At 31.2% G+C, this 27,734-nt stretch overlaps 2 protein-coding genes and 1 long non-coding RNA gene across 3 annotated transcripts in view; 1 reads left to right on the forward strand and 2 right to left on the reverse strand.

The window, feature by feature from the left end:
* The window catches only part of LOC130452507 (uncharacterized), a 28,830-nt gene extending 28,114 nt beyond the window's left edge, over positions 1 to 716 (reverse strand). Inside the window, exon 1 of the long non-coding RNA XR_008910974.1 lies at positions 507 to 716. This is a non-coding gene — a long non-coding RNA (uncharacterized LOC130452507). The remainder of the gene's footprint in view (positions 1 to 506) is intronic.
* A 3,043-nt stretch (positions 717 to 3,759) lies between these two features.
* LOC130442274 (inter-alpha-trypsin inhibitor heavy chain H4-like) lies at positions 3,760 to 20,683 on the forward strand. The gene is made up of 14 exons (XM_056776350.1): positions 3,760 to 3,897; positions 4,766 to 5,017; positions 5,152 to 5,355; positions 6,621 to 6,884; positions 7,926 to 8,207; positions 8,729 to 8,977; positions 10,829 to 11,123; positions 12,716 to 12,988; positions 13,800 to 13,835; positions 16,411 to 16,449; positions 18,026 to 18,073; positions 18,396 to 18,488; positions 18,601 to 18,775; positions 20,590 to 20,683. Exons 1-14 carry the CDS (start codon positions 3,760 to 3,762, stop codon positions 20,615 to 20,617), a joined length of 2,376 nt encoding a protein of 791 aa, XP_056632328.1. The 3' UTR covers positions 20,618 to 20,683.
* Positions 18,795 to 27,695, reverse strand: LOC130452508 (putative pyridoxal-dependent decarboxylase domain-containing protein 2). The gene is made up of 10 exons (XM_056791828.1): positions 27,571 to 27,695; positions 26,910 to 27,250; positions 25,961 to 26,202; positions 25,674 to 25,906; positions 25,546 to 25,617; positions 25,090 to 25,344; positions 24,747 to 24,818; positions 24,073 to 24,445; positions 23,713 to 23,997; positions 18,795 to 23,314 (listed from the first exon to the last, which is right to left on the reverse strand). The coding sequence occupies exons 1-10, from the start codon at positions 27,589 to 27,591 to the stop codon at positions 22,857 to 22,859; spliced, it is 2,352 nt and encodes a 783-aa protein (XP_056647806.1). The 5' UTR covers positions 27,592 to 27,695; the 3' UTR covers positions 18,795 to 22,856.
* Between the last annotated feature and the right edge of the window lie 39 nt (positions 27,696 to 27,734).

Consider the following 27,734-nt stretch of genomic DNA (forward strand, 5'->3'; position numbering starts at 1 on the left):
TTTATAAACTTGTTAAGTATATGTGCATACTGAATACACTGTTTACACTACCACTACACCAACACTCACAATTACACTGTCTGACGTGCGTTTCCCTATCGTTTTCAGAGTAAGAGGGTGAACTGAAACCTAATAATTTGATTTACCTGTTTAATACTGATTTTCTCACTAATAAAAAAACCAGAAGATATGACAGGCAAGTCAAGTTATTAGGTTTTAGTTTACCTTCAGTCTCTGAAGACGATAACTTGGTTATCGAAACGCGTATTAGACAGTGTAACTGGTATAGTGGTAGTGTAAACAGTGTATTCAGTATGAATATCACCAACGGTTCCAGAAATTCCAACTTAGTAAGTATATGTACATCTAAACTCATTATCAAATGCTGCAGTTTGACAAAGCATAGTAACTACATTCTATAGGGCGGGTTGTAAAGAGGGTGCCTAATAAGTAATATCGGTTTTCATATGTGAAAATTCCTACGCTTCAAATTAAACATATCATACCTTATTAATTCTATGAAGAGTACAATTGCTTTACATTTTTTTAATTATTCTAACTTTGTTTTTTGACGACGTGTTACTTTTTATAATAAATAATGTTGAGTGTGATAAATATGAAATTCGTGTATAGGTCATATTATCGGAAACAAAAGTTTAAAGCATCCGGACAATTTTTTATTTACACAGATTGTTTTCATTATCTCCTCCCTCCTTAAAAGCATAATTTTAGAGTGTCGTTGTGTTTCAAACTGCTCCTACTGGGCTTGACGAACATACAATTGAACAACTATCCAGTTTTGTTACAACATTGTATGCAAATGGTGCATTCCACTAAGCGTTCAGGGCGCCTGAAATACTCTTTTGGGCGTTCCACATAGCAACTACGATGGTTGTGCTCGCAGTGAGAACGTCATGACTAACGTTCACGACGACCCTTGTCAAGAAGTGGGTCGAAGTGGGCGTTGAGAGAATTGGCGGAATTTTTAAAACTCAAGCAACGCACATTGCAACCATGAGAATATATCTCATTATTTGAAGCGGTATAGGATTTTATTAATACTTTTAACGCATTCTTGTGACGCGTCACCAAATATTTTATTATCGCCGCAGAATATATTTTGATTTTACTTTAATGTAAATCAGCTAAGCACTCCACTAAAAAATTGAATAGCCTACAAATTATAACAAAACTTCTTAAAGCTTTCGCTTTATTTCTTCTGTTTTGCCATTTTTTAATATTCGTCTTAACGTTCAAAACGCCTCGCAAGCCATTCCACTTGAGTTAACAATTATAACGTTCTGGACCAAGTGAAACGAGAGAGATCGTGGTCGTGAACGTGATTGTCGGGAGGGCTTAGTGGAATGTACTTTAAGAAATTCGCTTTTAGAATTAGTTATATAGAAAAGTAAAAATAAATTATAGTTTGAAAAAACTAAAAAGCACACTTTTAGCAATAATGAAACTAAATATGTCACCACTATAAAAGCGTTAGTTGCTTTCTATGACATATCCGAACTGGGAATCAGACTTATATGGATTGATCATAAAACGCAGAATTAGTTTAAAATTGTTATAGAAAGCACCCTACGCTTTTATGATAGGGACACTAATTTTTTCATCAGTAATTTGATTCTTATGCAAAGAAGCGTGTTTTTAATTGTTATTAATTGTAATTTTAGGGGCTATAGAGGGCTATAAGGACTATAGAATCTATGTGCAGCATCTAACAGTTTGGATACTGATGAAGATCTAGTCCAAATGCTCTGCTTCAAACTTGTAGAGATATAAAAGGAAGCTTATATCCATGAATAACGTAAAATTATAAAATTGGTTCGATAAATATTTAAAAAATATTAGTCACACATTTCCAAGACAAGTCTGCGGTAATTTTGATTATTGTGAACCATAAAAAATTCCAAATTATTGTTAACATAAAATTCCAACACTCACTAATCTGAAAAGCCATTTAATAACGACATCTCAACTAATGAACATTATCATTAACAAGTAACCTCATTAAAGACGACAACAACGACTACTTCCATCTACTAATTTAGTCTCAACACAATATTAGTGTTCCATATACCATTTGTGGGAACCGGAAAATTCTGATTTGAAATGAAAAATTTGGTTTTTATATTTACAACTTTTTTGTGCGTGGCTTGTTCAAGGTGTGTACCTAGTTTGGTGTTATCTTCAAATTTCGATCCCGCTACAAAAATTGATGATGAAAAAGAGGTATGTGTGTACTATAGTATTATTTTTAAAAAGTTGCACAATACCCAAAAAGTGTAGAAACATCTGTTACATACCTACGAGGTCTGACATTTTAAGAGACTGTTGATGAAAAAATTATTTATTATAAAATTATTATGTGGAGATAAGATCCTTTTCAAAGAAACTCGCTTTCGCACTAATACACCGATTCCAACGATTGTTACAGTTTTGGAAGTCTTTGATTGATCCTCCCACAGCACCCTAGTTTGTATGTACAGAATGTACGACCTTATTGATTTTGGCAAAAAGAAAGAAAACGTATGGTGATAGATCCGGTGGCTGTGGTCACTTTGGAACCTTTTAGGAAGCTAAAAACTGCATAAAATTCAACTCGATATCTGGGCGCATTCTTTTGGCCTTAGTTACTTAAGTTACTTAATGATTACACGTCTCCTATCACTATATAGATATCTTCGCATTAGTCGTGACAGTACCTCGCGTACCTCGACCGTTATACTTCCTCTTGCTTCGTCTTCCTTGTTTTCACGGCCCTCCATGAGTGAATCTTTTGGGCGGCTAATGGAATCATCACCGCAGAAAATTTTATCGTGACGTGTAGCTTCTCATCCCATCTTCTGATTGATCTATTTGAAAATTTTCTGAAAACTGGTACACACCTACAGTGAAATGTGGTTACGCAACATTTAAACTATAGGTACGAATTGATTGTAAATTGATAATGCTTTAGAGAATAGACTTACACATGAGTTACGAATTTATTTGGAGGACTGTGGATCTCCTAATATTATCGACCGTAGAGCTTCGAGAAGATCAAATTCTTGAAATTATCAACGAATAATCAATGAAATTAAACATATTTAACATTTCCAACTTAATGACTGACCAGCAACTCTATACACAACGAATATTAGGTTTGTTCCAACATGCTAATCTGGACTGTTTTTGGAATGGTTTTTAGAAGCGTTTAAATGATATTTTCTGCGCAATCTCCGGCTATGGACGGTTCCCATAACAGTACTTGCCATCAATAAAATATCGTCCGTATTGCGGTAACTGCCCGGTTAGAATACTCTATTGCGCGTACCAAGGACAGTAATTTGATGGATGGGAATGAACCTATTGACAACAAAAATCCCAATACCACAGATCTTCTAACCAGCATAATTTGAGTTCTGAGCTTCAACACAAAATACTGCATGAAGCAACATATCCAGTCGATTTTTCAATGAACTAGAGGAAATAAAGATAAAGCTTCACCTACTAAAAAATGAGGTACGGTTGGTGGAGGGATTGGCGCTTCAGAGTACCTCAAACTACGCAAGAACTTGGCTTCAGCTTTGAAAATGTTACATAAATCATCGGAAAATAGTTGGTATTCAGAAAAATATCAAAGATTACTGAATGCTGTTCAAAAAGCCACACGAGTTTGAATTTCTCAATTGCATAAAGTCGTTTTACAAAAGGATTTTGCATAAAACTATCACCTGTGAAGAGACATATATGCATAATTGCGTATAAATGCGAGCAAGTATAGAGTGGAGAAAGAAAGGCGAAGAAAACCCTGTGAAAGTTAAAATTCGTTTTTTTGCGAAAAAAGTATTGGATAAGAATTTTTTGGAATTGGAGGCATCTCCTACTGTTGGATTTCTTACATTGGTATCAGACTATGAATGCAACCTACTACTGCAGTCTTTTGGATCAAGTTAAGATTTAGTATCACATGGGAAATTGTCTCATTCCTGAGGTGTTGCTGCTCTACGACAGCGCCAGGCCCTTCTTCTTCTTCTTCCTACTCCATTTTAGGCAGATTGCCTGTTCATTCTTCACAGCACGCCTAATGTCTCAATTGATGGTAAGATTATATCACTCCATCTTTATCGTGGCCTTCCCATACTTCTTCTCCCCAGTGGTGAGTTGTCTCGTGCTATCCTTACTATTCTTTACTCACTCATTCTACTTATGCGTTCGTCCCATTCGCACTTTCTGCTCAGTACCCATATTTTCCACTCTGAATTTTTGCCTTATGTCGTCGCTACGTTCCCTGTCTAGGAGAGTTTTTCCAGTAATTTTTCGTACGACTTTCATTTCGGTTGTTTCCAGGAGCCTGTTTTTACTGTATCAAGCGGAATTTCTTGTGTACATCATTATGGGTCTGATTACAGAATTGGTGTATTGATAGTAGTAAATAATATGATTATTATTTACGATTCCATCAATTCCCACTTATTTTATTTCCTCCGATATTTCTAAATAGCATTTTACGGATAAAAAAGCTGAACATACACTGATCATAAAATGAGAATAATGGAGGGTATCTTTGTGCGCGCCGCCTTTTTCGAAAAAAATCGAAATTTTGTCTTCTATGATCATCAATCCCGCAGCAGATAAATTGTCTTGATTTTAGGACTCTTTTATCGATTAATTGCTTTATCCTTTACATTTCGTCCTAATTTCGATCTTTAACAAAATACCTATAGCAGTATTAAAACAATAAGTTCCAATATTTATGTGATATTTTTCATAGGTACCTGACACTATAAAATCATCTGATTTGGTTATAAACGAATTTAAAATAAATGCAAATGTTTCAAACCGATTCGCAAAGACATTGATAACAAGTAAAGTGAAAAATCCAGATGACAAAGCAAAAGAAGCTGTATTTAGCGTTGTTTTACCAGAAAAAGCTTTCATTTCTGAATTCGTTATGGAAATTAAGGGACAAACGTATAAAGCATACGTTAAAGAGAAAGAGGAAGCTGAAAATATTTATAATAAGGTAAACTATCACATTTTTTCACTTGTATCTTTGATATAATTCTTCGACATTAATTTTACTTCATAGTTAAATGTAATAACATTGTTTCTCATAATTAATTACTTCTGCTTCTTAACAGTATCTCAATGTTCTAGGCAATAGAAAGGGGTCAAAGTGCAGGATATGTTGCATTAAACGCAAGGGATTCCAACAGATTTACCGTATCTATAAATGTTGAACCTGAAACTAAAGCAATATTTCTGCTTACATACGAAGAGCTTTTAGAAAGAAAAAATAATCAGTATGAACTCATTTTAAATATACATCCTGGACAAATTGTGAAAGATCTGCATATACAAGTAAGATTTATTTACAAAACTTATCTTCAAATTAACGCTACGTTAAAACTCGACTGATTTAACAGGAATAATGTAGAAATAATAAAGAACCAAATTCAAAATTTATAATCTATAGTGTTAGGTTTCAAATATGAATCTTCTTCCCCGATTTGCATTCAACGATGCCAGTCTCTGACAAGAAAACACCATTTTGTAACTCGCATTGTAGTTTTACATAAATATGACAACATATTAGTTTTAATATTTATGGAAAGAAAACTGTTTCATTGTTGAATCAATATACAGAGGAAATATTTTGAGGGGTTCATATGAACACGGATGACGTCCGAGATCGTCATGTAAGTATAATGGTTAATAAAATCATGGCCCCATACTTACGAAGGTCGTATAAATGTAAATGGGATTGCTAATATAATAAATATTCCCACCAAACGGCTGTGCAACATTTTACATGAAAGATTATATATGTAAAAGGTAGAAGTAACTGTTTCCATTGATATGTCACAGTAGAAAAAACGTGGGTCACCCTTATTACTCCAGAAACAATGAACTTCATCCAAGGAATGAGCTTTAAAGAAAGCAAAAATTATTTTTTCAATCAATAGGGTCATAACCACAATGTTTTGAGATTCCAAAGGTGTAATTTTACAGATTATTTAGAAAAAGGGGAAAACAATAACTAATTAACGATTTGCTGATTTACTGACATTTTTTTATGTCGAATTTAAGAAAAATTTATTGATAAAAAGAGTTTTATATCATTTACCTCCTTCGCTATGTTACTCTGATATAACTAATTTCACGACATTCTATTCGCAAACATAAAAAAGTAACTTTTTCGTTGAAAAGTCAAACTACCCTCGTGCTACACCTCCATAAATATTCTTTTGTTTCAAGTATTAAAATGTGTGGTAAAAGCGATATATACTTCATTCTAGAAATATAAAAAAGATTGATCAAAATAAAATTTGGGTTTGATGGATTAATAATTGAACATATTGAACAAAATCCTCCCTTTCACCTTACATCCAACTTTCTTCAATTTGATTTTAGAACAGATTCATGGATATTTCAGTAGCAAGTAAAGCAAAGTGTTGTCATTAATATCCTAATCATAAGCAAACATTTTTCAATTGTTCATTTATATCTTCATTAGAAGAGCAAGCAAATAATTTTATTGTACCAAAAACTTTGGCTTACTTTCATTGATTCCAATCTAATGGAAATGATATTTTACTTATAGGTGTAATTCATTACTATTGTAGGTTCAGGTAAATGAAAGCAGACCATTAAAATTTATAAGAACACCAGGTCTTCGATCCGGAAATGAAATAAGTAAAAATGATGACAACTTGAATACGGATGCACATATTCAAAAACTTACTCCTTCGAGTGCTATAGTTACATTTAAACCAGATATCGTCCAGCAGAAGAAATTTATACAGAGCTTAGGTGGAAACGAAGCTAAGGGACTAACTGGTCAGTTTGTAGTGCAATATGATATAGAAAGAAACTCGACAGCTGACGAGGTCTGTAGATTTTTTCAGATTCTTCAGATTTTTGACATATTTATATATCTAATACTAAATTATAATCCATAACTCGATTAATTAAATGATCCAAGACATTAATTTGGTAATAAACTCCTCAAATATTGAACTGTAAATACTGAAATGAGACGAAGGAATTCATTCAATTCAAGGTCTTAGTATAGCTATGGTTCACTCCCTCCATACTTGCAATTATAAGATTGAACAGTTGGTATTATTTGTATTTACTGTTTCAGAATTTAGCATTTTAATCATGAATTTTCTGTAGCTAACATAGTAATTATGAGCATCTGTCCAAACATCTGATCTTATGATGAAGTGTTTGGTCCTTTTTATCACCAAATGCTGCAATTACATCAACTAGATACTCACTTAAAGTAATTATTTATTAATGCTTCTAATTGTTCGTGATTTTAGGTCTCTTCTGTTTTAAAATTAGTTTTTTTAATAATTTTTCAAACATTGATAAAAACTATGGCCAAATTTAAGTATCAAATTGTGTATAAAGTGTCGATAAAGCCTAAAGAACTCTGGATTGATTGCTAGTTAAACTGAAATGAAATATTCTCTGATTATTATTCAATTAGAATGTAGGTGAACCCCTAAACTTGATACCATTCCCTATTGGGATATAATACATAACCTACACAAAGCTGAATAACTTTAGAAGTGGACATATTGTACTTTGTCTAATTACTAAGTATCCCTAGATATACAAAATAGTGGGACCAGTGAAAATTTGCAGTATCTGCAGATAATACACTTTACAAATGACAAATTTGAGTGAATTAGATCAGAATGATTGAATGCACGTACATTTTATCAATATTTTCATAAGATTTCAAAAAATCACTTTTTTGAAATTTATTTTGGAGAGTGGATAAATATAGTGGAGTAGCTTTTAAAATTCGTCATTAAACTCAAAAAACATTCGTTTTTAAAAATAAAATCATTTGTTGAATTTAAATTGAATTGTTTGAAATTTTTTGGTGAACATTAATCTTTTCTTTTGGTTATCAGGTTTTACTTGAAGATGGATATTTTGTTCATTTCTTTGCACCAGATGATATACCACCACTTCCAGAACACGTTGTATTTATACTTGACACTAGTGGCAGCATGTATGGTACCAAGTTGAATCAAGTAAAAGAAGCCATGGCCAGTATATTGAGCGAATTAAAAGAAACCGACATATTTCATTTAGTTGAATTCAATACCAACGTTTATGTTTGGGATATTGAAAATGGAAATAAAACACAAGTAAATATTACCGACGACTATGTACCTTATGAAGATATATACGTAAGTAGAAACATTACATACAGTGTGGTTTAAAGTATCAGATATATTCATTTCTCACAAAATTATAGATAATACTAAATAAACTCGAAATATGTCAATTTGAATATTAGACGATCGAATAGTGAATTGATACATCTCATGAATATTCCAGATACGATTCTATTGTTTAATTTAACAAAAAAAAAATATAGCTCGATATTTGTATTTCTTGTAATACAATTCTTAAGTTAATAAGTAAGATAAGAAATAAAGTAAAGGTTGCTAATTCCATCACCGTATATACCAGCTCTTAAGGGTGATATCTCGGAAAATTGGTCTAAGGAAATTTTGTTATAGGAGAGACCCATTTCATACGAACAATCACCTACTACTGGTGACTTACATCTCTATTTGTAAATGACTTGGTTCTAAAAAAAGTTAATAACAATGAAAATTGTGCAAATTTTCTACTTATTCTTTCATTAACTTCCATTTTGGTGGGTAAATGAACGTATAAAATTTGAAAATGATTCTTATTCCAGAAAGCGCAACTTCCCGATGCAGTTCTAGCTACTAAGGAGAATATTGCTAAAGGAAAAGCTGTGATAGAAAAACTTAAAGATGAAGGCATCACGAATATTTTGTCTAGTATTGTAACTGGTTTGCATCTAACTAAATCCACATATAAAAAACAGCAAGATCTGTCTAAACATCATCAACCTATTATAGTCTTTCTAACAGATGGAGATCCGACAGCTGGAATAATTAATACTGAACAAATCGTTAACATTGTAAGTTTATTCTATATAGTACCAATTTCTGAGATTAGTGAACCCAGCCAAATGGCCCACGATAGGGAATAACGCAGCCGCAGCTCTACCCGCCCCACCCCCTTTTAGATTTGTAATAAAAAAAATTTTCAAAAAATCAAAAAAAAATTTAAAAATCCCAAACTGAAAAGAGCCGTTTTTACTTGCAAGCTCCCTTTTCATTTTCTTCTAGCCAAAAATCCCAAATCTCCGCTTTTCCTTCTCCAGAAAAGCTAGCAAACAACCCTACGCATCCACCACAGCCCCAGCCTTGCAGAGGAGCAGTTCCTATATCAGGGCCCACTCCAAAAAACCCTCCTCCTATTAAAATTTTCCTTATTTTGCCAAATTCTCACCAACGAATCTTTCTCTCTCTCTCCCTCTCTCTATGGATTAATGAATCTTATTTGACTTGTTCTCAATTGATTGTTAATTCCATTATTTTATTTTACCAACATTAGCACGAATATGTTCTTGTAATTCTGGAAAAATTTTATTAGTCCCTATTAAAACAATATAGTTTTTGGATTCTCTTTGTATGTCTTTATAATATCAAATTTGAAGTTTGTCTTCTAATTTCCATTCTAATTTTAACTTAAAGATATGTTCCATTAATGTGATAAACTTTTCATATTAAATTCATATCCCAACTTTTTGGTTCCATCGCAATTTGTAAAAAGAGAAAAATATATATGATACAGGCTAGAGGAAATTTGGCTGGTAATACATCCACTAACAGTTAACTCCTGAATACTAATATTTTTGTAGTGGAATTCCTGCATCAATTTCTGAGAATAGTGATTCTTATTCTACTAGTTCTGAGTTGATTGCTAAATTCATTTTATCAACATTAGCATAAAGATGTTCTTGTCTTGTGTGTTGAGAAAATTATTCCAATCAAGATGGTATTGAAACATGGAATCCAAATTCTGGGAAAAGTTTTATTAATCAGTAGGAATTAAAAAATATAGTTTTTGGATATATCATTCTGTACGATTAAATTTTATTTTCTTCTTCTAATTTTCATTATAGTTTCAACTTAGAGGTATATTCCATTAATCTGATAACATTTTCATCTAAATTCATGTCTTAACTCTTTGAATCAATCGCTATTTGTAAAAGGGGAAAAATATATAACACAGGCTGAAGGAAATTTGGCTAGTAATATATCCACTAACAGTAAAATCCTCAATTGAATCTTAATATTTTTGTAGTAAAATTCCTGTAAATTACTATAACTGGACAATCAATTAAGAATCTTGGATTTGTTATTCTTATCCATATTAATTCCTAATAGACTTCAGTAAAACGTGATTTGGAATTTTCCTAAAGTGATTTGTGATGTACTTTGCCGAAAGTTTTACACATATATTTTGTCCAGATTAATCTATGAAATCCAAACTAATTTCTGTTGACCTCTTGTTCTAGCTTGCTATATATTCTTTTTTGAATGTTTCGGAAATATTTTTGGGCAATCATTTTCATTTAAAATTTAATGTCAACAACTCTGGTTTAATATATATTGTTTTATAAGCAAATGATGGAATGTAAGAGATAATACAAAAAAAGGCAAAACTATCCCTATACTTTATGCATTTCGGTATCACCACTATTATTTTTACTCGTTGCTGTATATAGCTAAAAGATCCTGTTCTTTCCTGAGAAAAAAAATGGCCACTTTTGTTTGACATGACAATCATTTATTTGATTAAAAAATACTTGTAACATATTCTGTTGCGACTGCAATTTGTAGTATTGTCATTTAGTTTTCTATAAAACATATACAAACATTAATAAGTTATTCTTAGTAAAATGGAAGTATTTCTATTTCAGATTGCAGACTTGAATTCAAAAGAACAAAAAATTCCCATATTTTCATTATCTTTTGGAAATGGTGCAGATAAATATTTTCTAAGAAAACTTTCCTTGAATAATTTTGGATTTTCAAGACATATATACGAAGCAGCTGATGCTTTCCTCCAACTTGAGAATTTCTATAAGGAAATTTCATCGCCTTTACTCTCAAATGTTCATTTCATATACGATACTGAAGTTCAACAAGTGTCTAAAAAAGATTTTCCTATTTTCTTCAGAGGTTCGGAATTAGTTTCTGTAGGAAAATATAAAGGTAAGTATATTTATGGGTGACTTTAGAAAGCAGCAATGCTAAATTTTCACTTGTTGATAACAAAAGTCAACAGAGTTTTGTTCTTGGAAAGTGAAGGGACGATTCCCAAGTAATTTGTGTCTTAAAATCCAATTCAGGCAAAACAGAAGAATTTGAATTTGAATTCATAATACAACGGATTAGGCAAGTAGAATAATCCAGCTATTTAATATAAAACCCACAGAACCAATGACATCAAACTACTAAGCTTCAATTAACAGTATTTTGATGGGAAACAACAGCTCATTTAATTTTAGAAATTAAATTTGAAAGATGTGAAATTACATTACTAGAAATAATTTCTTCACAATATAACCCATAATATATATGGAACGATGCTACTGATTCTGCAACTAATATTACATGTTGTTTCAAATTCCAATATTTTCCTTAGGTTTGATATTTTTAACACGTTGAGCCCTGGTGCGGTTCATAGGCCCGCAACTGAACAGTCTCCACAGCTTAGAGCGGTCCTACGACATATTCTATTTCAACCCTTCTCCGCGGTCGAAAAGACTGTATTTGAAAGTGTTTTAGAGTTTGATTGGACCGTCCTGAGTTCTTCTAACATGACCTTACAGTTGGTCTATTTGATTTTATTCGAGTATTCATATTTTTGTTGGGTTTTTCGACATAATTCGAATAATATTTGTTTAAAATTTTTATTTTGTGCTACTTTTACATTACCTGTACCTATTTTTGTTAATTTTGTTTTTAAGGGTATAAAAAACATGACTAAGAACATAACTATCACAATATAATAACAATTATTTATGCTTTTCCGAAATACAATAATGTAGTTTTTCAAAACAAACATTGTAAAAAGTTATCACTTCTTTACTTTGGACTTTACAGTAAGTTTTTTTGATTTTTTTCACTGTTCCTCACGCAATCTCTTCTCACCTTGTGACTTAGACCTTCTTTCTTCATTAGTCAATGGGTTTATTTGGTTTTGGCGTCTTGATGAGCCATATCGGTAGTTTCTTTGCAGTAACTCCTTTGCTACCCTGATTTGAAATTCAGTTATTGGTATATTTTCTTTTTCGTTATTCTTTTATAAAGAATATAGGTATTTATCATTGCTGTACCAAATAACAGCTCAATAGCAAATTTTCCTATAGCACAGCAACGTCTTTCTCAAAGAATGTTGCTTGGATTTTATCATATAGATGTATAGAAGATTTGCCTTTGTTATAACCGCCCACGGCTTGAGACTTTATAACCAGTCCTGATCCCGATGCTAACTGTCTCATCAGTATGCTTTGTAGAAAACAACACGTCACGCTCTGGGCCCTGGAAAAAGTTTTAACATTGAACTTTACTCGGGCCCAGAGCGGCCCTATACATCGCACACAAAAACATTTTTTCGCATTTTTTTATTTGAAATAAATTGTTTCTTTATTTTTTCTTCCACACCCTATATGGAGTGTAGAACACAAACAAATGTTTTGACCTCTGGGGAAAGTTTATCAATTTTTGTTAGGACTCAACGTGTTAATTGAACTAGTGAAAATGAAAATTTGAACATTGAAACCGAAAAACTTCTATTTCAGGACCATTTGTGTGCACTGTAGAAGGTTTTGGAATTGATGGTCTCAATACAGTTTCGTCAACAATAGAAACTCCAGTTTCTCCTTTAGAAAGACTTTGGGCTTACTTAACCGTTAAAGAAAAGCTGGAATTAAGAGAAACTGTTGAAAATGACACTCAATTGATACAAGAAGCATTAGATCTGGCTCTTCGTTATTCATTTGTGACTGATGTTACTTCTTTAGTCGTGGTCAAACCAAATGAGACTAGTTCTGTGGATACTGTAGACGCTTCTGGTAAGTAACTTTTGTTTATAAAATTAGAAGCTGAGAAAATATCTGGCTTCATACAATCTCTATAATTTTTATTTGTTTCAAAAGTTTTTTCACTTGATTCTATTCAAATCATATTTTGATAGTATGAAATTGCTTAGAACTTTTGTTTTGAAAATCAATTCATAGTCCGAAATATTTTTAAGAAAAGAGGATAAAGAGATGTGGATATTAGCAACCATCCATAAATTACGTCACACGAATTTTAGGACTTTTGCATCTCCTCCTGTCCTTGTTATAATTTTATAATCCTCCCTCCTGATGTGACGTAACATATTTTTCAAATTATTGATGTATCTATTTAAAAATAATCGAGAGAAAACAGCTATTTCCATTTTGTTCTTAGATTTTTACTGAATAATCTAATAAAATCAACAGTCCAATATTTCAGACAACCAAACAAACTTCTAGTTAAAAAACTAATATAATTAGTGATAGTACTTCATAAAACTTTTGACCCCCTGCCCCTTGTCACATTTTGGTGATACCCTCCCAACCCAATAACGTGTGACGTAATATATGGATGACCCGTAACATAAAGACCATTGTTTCTACCCATTAGTCCCATAAATACGATGAATATTTGGTTATAATTAGTATAATAGTACCTAGCAATAAGTACATTCATTTTAACCATTAATGTATTTTGGTTCCTTCTTGTCAATTATCAAAATCATCAATCGAACCAACATTAATAATATGACAAGTGATCCGGAATAAAAAATATAGTTTGAAAAAAAATGTTCATCAGAAATTTCAAATATTTTTGTTTCAGTGGATGGAGGAGATCAGCTAGATAATTCTGTTTCGGGTGAGTTATAGTTAAGTAATTTTGGAAATACAGTGTTGATGTATAATAATAACAATACTTACCTTACCTTACTTCCCCGGCAGGAAACTCTTCCTCAGGAAGTGGTATTCGGTTAAAGTTATTTAGTTAAAGTATATAAATCACTGGTACTCAGATGGGGTGAGCAATTAATATTAAATTAAAAGCCACCGTTTTTTTAACAAACGACGTTAAAAATGAATGAAAAAGGGTGGAAAAGTTGGAAACACCTTATGAATTCAATCAATAATAGAAATTGAACAAACTAAACTATCCTCTGAAACGATTATACTGGGATTTATCTATTGAAATCCGGGATGGTTGCAGTCCTCAACTGGATTACCAGATGTTAGATTGTATTTGTTTCTTGCGATTGTACACCAGTTGAATCTCTTGTGGTTAAAACTCCCAACCTGGCAGCTGTAGAATTGCGGAAAGAAAACAAAATAAGGAAGGAAATGGGAGCACAGATGGAAATTACCAAAGAAAGAACGAGGAGGAAGAATAAATTTGAATAAAAAGGGGCTTATGCTCTAACGTATAAAAAACTAAATTTATATTTTTTTAAAATATAACCAAACAAGAATCTGTTCTATTCTATTATTCAATCTGATCCCCATATAAAGAGAAAATACGAGTTTACACAGAAACACAAACACAAAATTTAGTTAAAACAAGAGGAAATTAATAAAGATAACTGGAATTTTTCTGAGCACAATAATAAAAAAGCAAATAAAAACTTACCAGCGAATATAAAGAATAATATCACTACAAATTTGTGTAGATAGGTAGAGGACGATTTGGAATACATTCCAAGGTTTCATTGAATTTCTCGAATGAGTGGGAGATCGATAACAAATTAATTTCTTCAAAAACTCCAATGTTAGAATAAACAAATCAGAAGTGACTACTGTACCACAATATACGAACAAACGAATATTCAAGTTTGAAGAAAAACATAAAAAGCCAAATGGCATGTTACAATACATACACATTCCACAAAGTAGGTGATTTAATGGCGAGCTAAGTCTGTTTTGCAATGTTTACAAGGGAACTATCGCGTCAATAACGATAACTTAAGAGATCGCTAAACTTGTATGAAACATCTATATTCAAAATTGATATATATTTTATCTGAAAAGAAAATGGGTCGCTCAAGTGGTACCTGTAGCTACTGTAGATATGGTATACTCTTTACATAATAGTGGAGGCACACGTTGCACATCCTGTTATTGCTGTTAGGACAGTATCTATAACACAATATAAACTAACTATGTTCCAATTATATATCCACTAGTCATATTAATATTTGCTATTTTTCTCAAACGTTGAAATGCACCGTTTTTCAGATAAGGAAATGTGAGTTACTTTGAGAGATGTATAATAAAATGTTTTCTAATTGTAAAAACTATTTAAAATATACACACTTTTATTTCAGAAAGCGACAATCGAAAACCCTAATTATTATTAACTATTTACAAACAAAAAAATATAGTATAGTCAAGGTAAACTTTCAATATGTATATACAGGGTGATTTATTAAGAATGTCCAATCTCTGTACTGTATATTCTAGGAGAGATCTTTACGCATCAACATGACCAACACGTTTTTTATAAGATATTTTTAAAGCTTTGCGCAAATTACCGATTGGGTCTCATGAATGAAAAGTAATATTTTTGGAAAATGTAACACTTTTGATTCAAAGTTCAGCTTCCATTCACTAAACATAACCAAATCTTTCTAGCAAACTTTATTAGCAATGCTAAATTAGAGTACAAACTGTCTAACCTCATGGAAAAATGTGAAATTGCCAATTTTTGAATGGAAATTATGAAAACTAACACGTTTATATAAAAATCTTGATCCACTTTTAATATTTAATCTACCTCAGAAACTAGCAATATTTGTATAAAGCATGGTGGTTGGATTTTTGAATATTTATTTCATAGATTGAACATTGAAGCTATGCAAATATTTGCTCAAATTTTTAATGAGAGTTATTTCAATTGCGATACCCACTTATAAATAGCTCCTTCATAAAATAATTGCATATTTGTTTGGTTGAAATATTAACCTCATTTTATTAACCATTACAGCATTATCTGTGTTTATATGGCAACTTTTAAAAGCAGATAACCACTTACAAATAATTCTATTTTATATGAGTATTACAACTAATCTATCCATTATTTTGACACATGACATCAGAAACATGGAAATACATATAGTCACCGTAGCGAAAGTGTTAACCTCAAAAAAGTGATTCTCCCGTCAAACCACCCTCGTATATAACAAAAAGGAGTCCAGACTTTGATCGAATTATTATAATATGTTGAAACTCTTATTTTAACTAGTAATTATAAATATAGAAATGTAAACATCACAGCTTATGTTAACTCTTTGAATTGTTTATTTTTTCTTTTATCGGCTTCTTCGAACTCAACTCATTTTCCTGTCTGTAGAATGGTGAATCTTCCTACCTCGAAATGTTGTACACTATTGAAAGTTATATTCTGGATTTTTCAATCACAATTGATATGTTTTTTTTTCTTATAGCTGTAGGACTACGATTTGGCAGTGAAGATGATTTTCCTAGTAAGTATTTACCATATTTATAACATTCTCTAAATTGTTGCAATGTATTACTGCGGAGAACTACATTTAAAATCATATTTTCATTATTAATAGTTCTTGTTTTTATGTATCGCATTCCCAGTTTCTCGACAACGTCGTTCAATAGCTCTAAATGTATTTTTACTTGGTAAGTTTCTTCGAGGAAACTTTTCTGCATAACGCGTAACAGTTGCACTAGATTTTCCTAAACACTCGCCTAAGGTTAATAACATGTCAGTTTATGAAAATTTGAATACATTTTGATAGATATCTAATCTAACAAATAACAAGGTTTAAGATATGTAATTATTATTAACTAAACGTTATAACTATCAATGAATGACAGTTTTCCATGGTAAACTCAGAGAAAATATTATTACTATGTAAATTCAAATTTAAATAATTATGGGTAATCAGCTATTAGGGGCCTTATTAACAACAGTTTGAGTCCCAGAACCGCAATACATGATCATCAAATTGTTGTTTGTTTCGTACTAAAGCCTCCAATAACTCAATTCCCATACTTATTTAACTTTAAAAATAAGATCCTATACTGATGAGATTGGATTTTTGAGAAACGTTACAAGAAACGAAAGCCCTCATTTCAAATCTTTTAAAATGTATTCCTTTTATAGCTGGAGTCTAATTTACTAGATAAAAAATGTTCAATTCACATAATGCTTACTAATTAATAATAATTAATAACTTTATCAGTACTTTATACTAACATCGGTTGTTACTTCATAATTTTCAAATCAAAATATTCCGTAAACAGTATCGAGTTTTATCAAGAGTATCTTTTTGTTGTAAGATTAAATGAGGTTTAAGTTCACTTGAAATTTTGCTTAATAAATCAAATATTGAAAAAATGATGCTCAATACTACTACCGCGTAGCTAGTGCCCTCTATGAGAGTTAGACATAAAAAAAAATCATTGGATACATCAGCTTCCAAAACATATTCGTATAAAATTTCAATACAATTTTTCACTGAGCAAACCCCAAATATTTTTCAGTTTTCTATCTATCCTAGAGACAGGATAACCTTTTTTTGAAACACCGTTTATATTCAATGTCTAAATATAACAATTTGTAAGAAGTGAATTTCTACTATTTAATTTGGTGGAGTTGTCGAAAAAAACTTAGTTAACACGGAAAATGCTTTTAATTATCAAGTTTTCCGAAGAATACGTACAAAAGTTTTTTATTATTTTTTCCCTGTCACTTGGCAACGAACGCAATGAACATTCAAAACAAAATTACTAATCGGTATTATAGATTATCTGAGACTACTTGTATGCTACCATTAATACACGTTATGATATTCTGCTTTTAATAGTGGCGGCGAGAATAAAATTGTTCTGTTACAATTTTTATTTTTCAATTCAAAAAAATAAATAGTATAAACATGTTTTAAGTAAAGTTTCAAACTATAGTAGGTGTGCTAATAGAAAAAGGACAAAGTTTCTAATTATAAATGACACATCCTGCAAATTTAAACTTTTTCCTCATTATGTGCGCAAATAATTAGGTCTTTGTCTACTACATGTTTGTTCCAGTTAATCTCTATGAAGATGATATGGATGTATTTGACGTACCAACTGACTGTAAGTATTTGATTATTATCAAAAATAATTTTTTATCAACTAATCAATAGTTTTAACAAACATAGAGACTGTTGTTCAAAATTGTGATTTGTTGAGAGAGCTCTTTGAACTGAATGACAATGTTGTAAATAGATAAGACACCGATGATGTGAACTTTTAAACACTATTGTCAGAGTTTATTCTAAAAATACGTAAATAAATATATTTCTAGTAATATTTACATCCAGCTTTCAAAGCAGTTTTGGTCATCGAAGGTAATATATTTACATGTGCCACTATAACGTAAAGGGATAGGCTATTTAATACAATTAACTTATTGCAGCTTCTACGATGATCGAGCCTTTAGACATATGTGAAGAGATACCATGGATTAATGAAACTTTGAATGCCAATAATAGATTTACTATATCAGGACGTGAGTATTATTTAATAAGAGATTCTAAAATAAATCTAACGTTTATAAACTTGGTTTTTATTACTAGTTTTTGTATGTAAATGTAATAGCTTATCACATAAATAATCTATAGATGAATACGAACTTGGTGAAGATGTGATAGATATTCCAAAAGTAAATTGTATGAAAACGCCACTAAATGATACGACACTGGGCCAATGTGTTTTGTTACATAAATGCTTTCATATGTTATTAAATCTGAATACTTTTCAAGATTATCAAGAATATTTTTGTCCATTAGAGAATAAGTAAGTACATTTTGACTTTGTTTTATGAAATTTTCTTGAGTGAAGTGTTTGGATTTGTGAAATTTCTGGTATTTTTGTCGTTTTACTAAATTTTGAGAATAGTTCAAATCTTGCATTAACTTGTATGTTGTATCTACATACATTTGATTTTAATATGTTTGGACTGAATTTGTTTTTGTTTATTACCAATGCCTACTGGATCTATTAAATGGTCCAAAGTAGGTTGATGTTCTTTATTTTTTACTAGAAAATTGTGGACTTTAATTTTTCACCTACAAATTATAACTGCTGAACATAGCATTGGGAATGATTTTGCAAAACATAGAAATTTCAATGTATGTATGTATGGATTTTGGGGTATCATAACACTGCGATCCAAAGGATTTCTTGTGCCCCCCTTTCTTGCTGTGATACTGGAGAGCCCAGTATTTACAGCTGATCCACCAATCCCACTTCTTTTAAACAGTCTAGATTGTAGGATGGCTGTAATTGCCAGAGATCTTCGTCTTCTATTTCAAGCGCCCCCAAATGTAATACTTTGGAGTTCCGTAATGTTTCACACTTCGAGAGAATGTGGATAGAGGTTTCGTCCTCTGAGCAATAAAATCTGCATGCCGCATTACCTGCTAAGCCTAGCGTCTTCAGATGTTTGTTGAGGCGACAGTGCCCCGATAGGACTCCTGTTAGTATTCATAGATTGTTCTTACTAAGGCTGATACATTCAGCAGATCTTCTCTGGTTATAGTTTTCCAGAAGAGTCCCAATAATTGGTTTTGATCCTATCTACCTTTGTTTCCAATGCTTTTTATATTGTTCTGTAGCTGATACTAGAGAAGGATTCGGGTCCCATAAAGGGCTTGTCTGCCCCCACTTTCAATTTTTCTAAGAAATCCCAATCGAGTTTAGATTTTATTATATTGGAACTTAGAGCTCTAATGGCTGCTTGACTATTGGACAGAATAATGATCCCTTCTTTGCGATAGTTCTTCTCTAGATTGAACTGAACACATTTTTCAATTGCATAGATTTCTGGGCCCGTACACTCCTATTCCAGTTCCGTCTGTTGTTTTAGATCCGTCCAGATACCATTTAATGGCAGTTCTGTTCGTTTCTTATATGGTGTTTTCATCCAACTTGCTTTCACAGTTTTTTATTGAGGAAAATTTTCCGTCTCGGAATATTCTAAGTGATGCCACGCTAGTACTATGTGGAGAGGTAGGAGATTTAGTATCACTTCTAGTGTAGCTGGTCAAAAATTGAATATCCAAATCTATTATACATTGATAATATCACATGTCTCAAATGCAATTCAACCACAAAATTACTTTAATTTCCTATGGAACACACTATTTACTATTACTACTAGACCAAAACTCACCACTACACTGTCTAAAGTATGTTTTGATATCTAATTAGGTCCAAACCTTTTATACTGAAACGAGAATCTGTTAGTGTATTGTGGGTTTTGGTGTAGTAGTAATTAATAAATATTGTTAAATTTGAAATTCTTATCTCCCACAAAATACTTTCCAAACTATTTGTAAGGTATGGAAGCTCATTGAACTCGACAGACTCATGAGCCTGTCTTTTATGTGAGATTTGTAACTGCAATTGTTTTAATTTATTTCCTTGTCGATTTTGGTTGTGATCCATACTTCTTGCTCTTCAAACTGCTGTACATTATTGAGACAAATAATTAGAACATACATATCCTATTATTCACTACTTTTATTAATTCAGAACAATTTTATTTTTCTATTAGAATTTATTTATGTAATTATGTTTATATAATAATAATTCTGGCTAATTTTTAGGTATGCTGGAATTTGCTGTCCCATATAAAAAGGGAATAATTTTCATCTTTATTGATAATTTTTCAAGTGTAATTAAATAAATTTATTAATTATACTTGTTTTATTATGTTATTAAGAGAGAATTAAGCTTGATTCTAGAACATCGGAATATTTATCTAGTTGAGGATCAGTTTGATCTCCAGCTTAGTCTATACAAAGATTGCTGATTTCTTTGAGGAAATGTGGGTAGCTATGAAGTCGCAATAGTAATGTGATAAGCAAAATATGGAAAAACTTGTTAAAAGGCTAAATGATAAAACATTCGTGTTAACATAAAATGTATTAAAATACGAAAGCAATCACACTTTTTGGTAAAAGCTTAAAAATAATAAGAAAGAGTGCAAGAAATTATACCTAAACATATAAATACTGATAACAAAGATAACTTTAAATAAATAAAACAACTTCAACACTTCTGTTTTATGAAAATTATAATAATTACAACTACAATTCAGTAATTGTGAGCACAATTTATTTCTTCTAAATGATTTTCTTGATAAATAAAAACTATTAACAACAACTGGCATTGTGAAGAAATTTCTAATCTTTATCAAAATCTCTTTTATACATTTTACTTTAGCTTATTACATTGCACATTCTGCTTTAAATATCAAGTTAACTATATAAAATAACTACTGACCTTACTATTATAGAATGGTAATATTCAAAAGTAAATTTGATATCTGCTGTACTCATATAAGTAAATGCAAAGGTCTTTATTCACTATAGATATAAAAATTGAAGAATGTGGATAAATCAAAGGTGTACAATAAAAAAGTCGATTGTTTATTTTATATGATGGAACTTAAAATGACCACATTCTGAATTTATTATTGTTTTAGTGGATTATTCAATCTATATCATAATATGTAAAAATTGCATCTCATATACAAAATATTATGTGAGATATTAATGAAATTTTTTATAGATAAATTAAGCAATTAAATCACTCAATTTGAGGAATAAGATGTAGAAGAGGCGCGAAGATTCTATTTATTTGCTTTATGAAAAGATATGATATTCATGAAATTTAAGAACTCGATTATATATCCAATATTTAGGTTTTTACCTTACAGGCATAACTTTCAATTCAATAACTTATAATTATTTTTGCGTCAATAAAGTGTGCAGCCGCGAATTTGGGTTGTCGATGGCACATGTAAATCAATTTCTACTAATTCCTCCGTTTTTTTTGTGTGTAAAGTGTCATTTGATTTTGGACATCTTTTATCACAAATTGGCCAAGTCGAATGATATCCAGAGCAATGATTTTTCTCTGAAATATTTATTTAGAAAAAATCAGCAAAAATAAGTTTATTATTCAATATAGTTTTCAACTTTTGTGTGTAGATAATTTTTTTATTCTTATTTTCCACATATTTTCTTCAGATAGTAATTTATTTCTATTTGTTGTTATCTTCTAATACTATAACCAACAATTTTAACCTGATACAAGATAAGAATGGACAATTAACTTTTTCAAAGGGATGTTATGGTAATTAAAAGTCATGATCTTGGGTTATCTCAAAGCTTCAACTGAAAATAAAATATTTATCAAGATTCTCCTCAGTGGAGCTTGTCAATGATCAAAATTTGAATGAATTTTAGATTCTTAAGATGATTCCATCTTTCAAAATAGAAATATTTTTCATCAATAATTCATTATTCAGATTTGTGTTCAAATCGGTTGAATAGGGCATTTTAAAAATATTATTATTGGAGATTTTTAACCTGCTACCAAAACTGTTTAACTTAATCATAGAGCTAATTCAAATGGATGAATGGAAGTATTTGTTCCTAACAAACCTTTGAAAACCATTAAAACTGGCAAACAACAACAGAACATTACTGGTGTTCTAAACTATAGGGACATAACTTTTCAGATGAAACAGAGAACTTCAGTTCGATTAAATTAAAATGTCTCAACAGAACAAAAGACAAATTTCTTGATATAAAGATCCGTAGTATCTGCATATGTTGTTAATATAAAAATAAATATTAACCCTTTAATACCAACACATTTTTGATACACTAAAGTGTACCGAACAATTTTTGAAAATCATATTTATGGCGTTATCAGAAATTGTATTCTCATATAAACTTTTTGAAACCAACTGAAAAATCATTCTGTTACAATGAATTGTTCAAATTTATTATTTGAATTGTATACCATTGGAATTGATTGAACAGCAACAATAACTTTTATCAAAACATTCTTAGCCTAGCATTTAACAATGACTCTTTTCTTTATTCTCTAAACCTATTTCCTTATTCACACTATTGACTTTCTCTGAAATATTTTCCAAATTTAATTTAGAAAGCTCACTGTTCAATTTAATTGCACCATCAGATTTGATAGCTGATTGCTGACTTGAAGCTGATGCGTGACTACTAGACCTTGAATGACTGCCTCCAATTGGTGTTTGAATTTGTGGTGTTGGAGGAGTTATTCCTCCAGGAGCGACGCCTTGGCCCATTTGCATATGGTACTTGTAAATATTTTCCGTAGATTCAACCACTCCTTGAGTAAGGTTAAGGCTACGGCCTCGAATTCCTCCGCTCTCTTTCATTTTGGGAGACCACCAATTTACAAAAGTACCTACAATTGGTATATGTCGCACAATTCCTTCTTGCCATAACCTTTCTTCATTCTCTTTTTGGAGATCTAATGTTGCCGTTTCAATACCTTGAAAAAATTAATTAAGATAGTATATATAGATACATAAAGCAACAGTCTGAAAAAACATTTATATATAGATCTTGACCATTACTGAAACTACTGATTTTAAAATACATGTTTGCAAAAATGAAATATACTTAAACTTAAAATAATAGTTCTTACCCCTGTGAATTGGGCCCTAAATAATTAATATGTGTGCAAGTAAATGAGACAGAGGACACGAGACAGAGCACAATATATAACAATACCTTCAGAAAACAGATTACTAAACAAAAGAATCATGTTCTAAGAGAGAGTAAAGAGAGTTTGGCTCTAAATTTTTCCTAAACTGAATAATGTGGACTTATTGATTTTTCTTAGCTTTATATTGAGTCAAAGAGATAGTATTTTAAATAAGTATATACCTTTCTTAACGATCTCACTCATAGAATCTAAGACCCTAGAATTTTCCTCGACAGACTGTCCAACTCTTACGACTAGATCCAATAATTTATCGACATCAGATTCGGGAGTTAACATTCCGAAACGAACACACATCAAACCGTCAGCACCTTCTCCCAGTGAAAATGCAGCATCAGTTGATCTGAGTGTATCAACTAGAACCATATTCAGATGGTTAAGTTCTTCTTTAGCTTGATCAGTCAGCAATTGTTCCCAGCCTTCAGGACAGTATCGAACTCCACCCAAACCTATACATTAAAATATAATGGATAGTCATCACGTTAAGACAAATCTTCAAAGAATTTTTTCACAAGTAAACTTACCAGCCCAGTCAGGTAAATCAACAATCTTAAGCACAGGTGAAAGATCAACTAACTTCACAAAGCTCTCTCTATGATGCACAGTAGCTTTTAAAATAACTAATTGTTGTTCCAGACATAAAATAAAAGCTTGCATTTCTTCTGTAGTTGGTTGTTGACCACAAACATTTTCAAATGGACAGTATCGAAGCACCACACCTGCACTTTCCAATTCACAAATGTCTATAGGAATTTGTGGAGCATCAAGTTGAAGAATTTGACCTAACCAAGAATTAAGTTTGTCATAATATGGAGGAACTCTGGAAGTGTATTCTCCATCGTTTGTTTCAGGGACAAATTGGAAAACTACTGCACAAGCTGTAGACTCCATTAAAACCTACAACAGAATTGTATGAAATATAATCCATATATTGAAAGATGAATAGAGTTGGGTAAAGGTAGTTTACAATAATTTTTCAACACATTATTGAATTATCATCTCTTCACCAATATATTTTTTCAAATAGCTATTACATAGAAATTGTTAAGCATTTGATCAAATAATTTGGCAACATTGAACATATATCTTCACATTTCGGATATGTTACTCAAAATGTGTTATGTCCAATAATATGAAAATAAATCATGACTGCTGATTGCAATTTCAATGAAAATATATTGTTTGTAAGTTTACTTACTGGAATAGTAGTTGGCTTCGCAACTAGTTCTGCCACTGTGTATGTGCCACTTTCTCCTCCAGGTTTTGGACTCTACAAAAAATTAGATAATATAATGATTTAACACCTATTTCTATATTTTAATACCAATAAAAGAACACACGATAATATTCTTCAAGAATCATTTGTTTACAAATGATTGGCAAAAAGCGTAATGGATTCAAAGTATGTACTCATATTTATTGTATGTTTAAGAACCTTCTCAAAAGTAAATGAGTATAGTAGGTTAATTTTGATAATGTATGTATTTTACTAGTCAGAGCCTATATTATATATATAGAATTTTCTTTTTTCTTATACTTACCAAAACTCTAACTTGTCGAAAAACGTCCAAAGCGGACCACAGTCTTTCACTAGCCAAAAAATCTTCTTTAATTCTGGAATGCACACCTTCTGTTCCAAGGTTCTGTAATCCTGTCCATAAAGGCAGAGAAAGTATTCTTCTACTTTGATGATCAGTATTTAATCCAGCTAATAAGGGAAGAGTACTCTCTCTACTAACCCCAACTTGTTTGTTACGATTTATATTATTAGAAGCATCCCATAACCTGTAAAGAGTCTATAACTTTTGGGTTAAGGAAAAACTTCTATTTCGTCTGAACATTCAACATGAACATTGCCAGCTAGTCAGAAATATTTATTTGATAGTATAGTGAAGAAAATGAAGAATACACAAATATTGGACTTCTAATAGTAAATGAGTGAAATATAAGAATTAATTAACACATTAACACGCATTTTCTACAGATATAAAGGATACAACCATCGGTAGTCCTGGGATTCCTAACCAACTTCCAAGTGTTAATGTCAAACTATCTGCAATTGGAGGCATCTAAAACAATTTTCACTGAATATCTATATTTTATATTGAAATGAATTTTTACATACAGTTCCATTCTTTTGATTGTAATTTGGTAGAGCCAAAGCTGCCACACTATGTCCTCTAACATGCAACCAAGTTCCATGGACTTTACATAGTTCCCTAATTCTAGAAATATTGTCAATGTGACCAGTCACAGGAGTACCTGCATCTGCTATAACTAATAATGGGGTTCGGCCAGAAGTTACATCATCAGCTAACATTTTTTGTAAAGCTGATACATCCATTGTATACTGAGAACCTGAGACAATGGTTCAAGTCAATTTAAACTATTACATTGAGATAAGATGCTTACCAAAGTATGTGTTGACAGGTACAGGTCTCACACATGCTAGAGGTAGTCCTAGCTGTCTACAAAGATGTTGAACAATACCAAGAGGACTAGCAACACTACTATAAATAGTAGGTAATGAGTTATTTAAAGCAAGAGTTCCATCTTCTAAATATCTTGGATATTTGCAATGTAGCATCATGCGTGTCACTCTTACTAATCCCTCTAAATGATCTTCATGATAAAATGCTGAACAATCCAAAAAACTATAAAAGAAGATTAGATTTGAGAATTTTCAGAATTGTTGGGGATATTCACACAAAATATACACTAGTTACTATACAGCTACACTCAAAATTACTTCATCTGACAAGTGTTTTAATAATCAGATATTCAGAGAAAGTAAACTAAAACTTACTAATTCTTCCTACATGCATATTTAACATTTAATTCTCATGTAATAATTTTAAGATACATGTATGAGAAAATAAGTTTCAATTTATTTTCAGTCTCTGAAGGTAGCTTGGTTATCGAAATGTATGTCACACATAGTAAAGAGTGTGATAAGTTGCGATACAATACTGAAATCCACGTAGATTGCAGTAAAACATAGTAATCTATAAATTTCTCAACTTTTAAGCAACCATTAATCAATAAATCTTATCAGGCTTATCCAATGTTTTATAGGTTTCTGTAATAAATCACTCATTTGTAGTTAATTCAAGTTATTTCCAATTAAAAAGTATGCTGCTTCCAATATAACAGTGTAAAAATTAATACTAAGTAGAAAATATTTCTTAACAATTGAATAATACAGTAGAAAAAGAGGGAACCTTTCTAAATTTTCTAGTCAAGTCCTAATAAATACTAATAAATTTTTTAGAAATCTGCTCAAAGGGATTGTGAAGATTGGTTAATAACAATATCTTTACAGTTTACATGTACTTGGAAGATTTAAAAAAATAAAACTTACCCAAATAATTGTATTATCCATCTTGTAGTATCTGTAGTAAATCTTGTGGACAACTTCTGTACAATAGATCTATCCAAACCTCCACAATAAACAGCTAAACTATGTGAAATCATTACTAATTTGGTAACACTATCCAAAGAAGGAAAGGTAAGAGGCTCCCCTTCTTCATCAGTACTGACGAGTCCATGTATAATTTTAATTATATCATCTGTATGTTTCTTTTCTAATCCCAAAAATACAGTGGTCTGATTGTGGGAAGTTTCAGGTATAGGTAAGCCTTCGGCTGCTTGCTCTAGCCGGCTAACTATTTCTGAAGCTTCAATAGCTAATTCTCCTAGACTCTGAAAATATTATTTAAATTGAAAAAATAATATCCAAAGTTCAATAGTGAATTAGTGGGTTTAGTCAAACTAGTTATAAATTAAGTTCAAAGTGATTTATGTTAATAAAGCCGTTTATATGTTCACCAATGTATAATAAGCAAATCAAATCAACTTCAACATACAACAAATATTCCTGTATTAGCCCACGTAACTACATAGATAATGTAAATACACTTATTGGGCTTAAATTTGTATTTACAATATTCAGAATCTGAAGAATTATATATTCTCATTTAAGCTCTAATATTGCATATATTAAAATATACATAAATACATACATTTTTTGTAGTAGTAGTCATATTTAAATTCACATTTCTCTACATCAAGTTTTCTTGAATATTCAGAAATTTGACGTCGAGAGTTTGATATTTACTGCAAAGAAGTTAGCTATTTCAAACGTGTCAATTGGCAACGTGGCCAAAAACTTCTTCTTTTTGGATAT

The sequence above is a fragment of the Diorhabda sublineata genome, chromosome 1 (assembly GCF_026230105.1).
Source record: "Diorhabda sublineata isolate icDioSubl1.1 chromosome 1, icDioSubl1.1, whole genome shotgun sequence".
NCBI lineage: Eukaryota > Metazoa > Arthropoda > Insecta > Coleoptera > Chrysomelidae > Diorhabda > Diorhabda sublineata.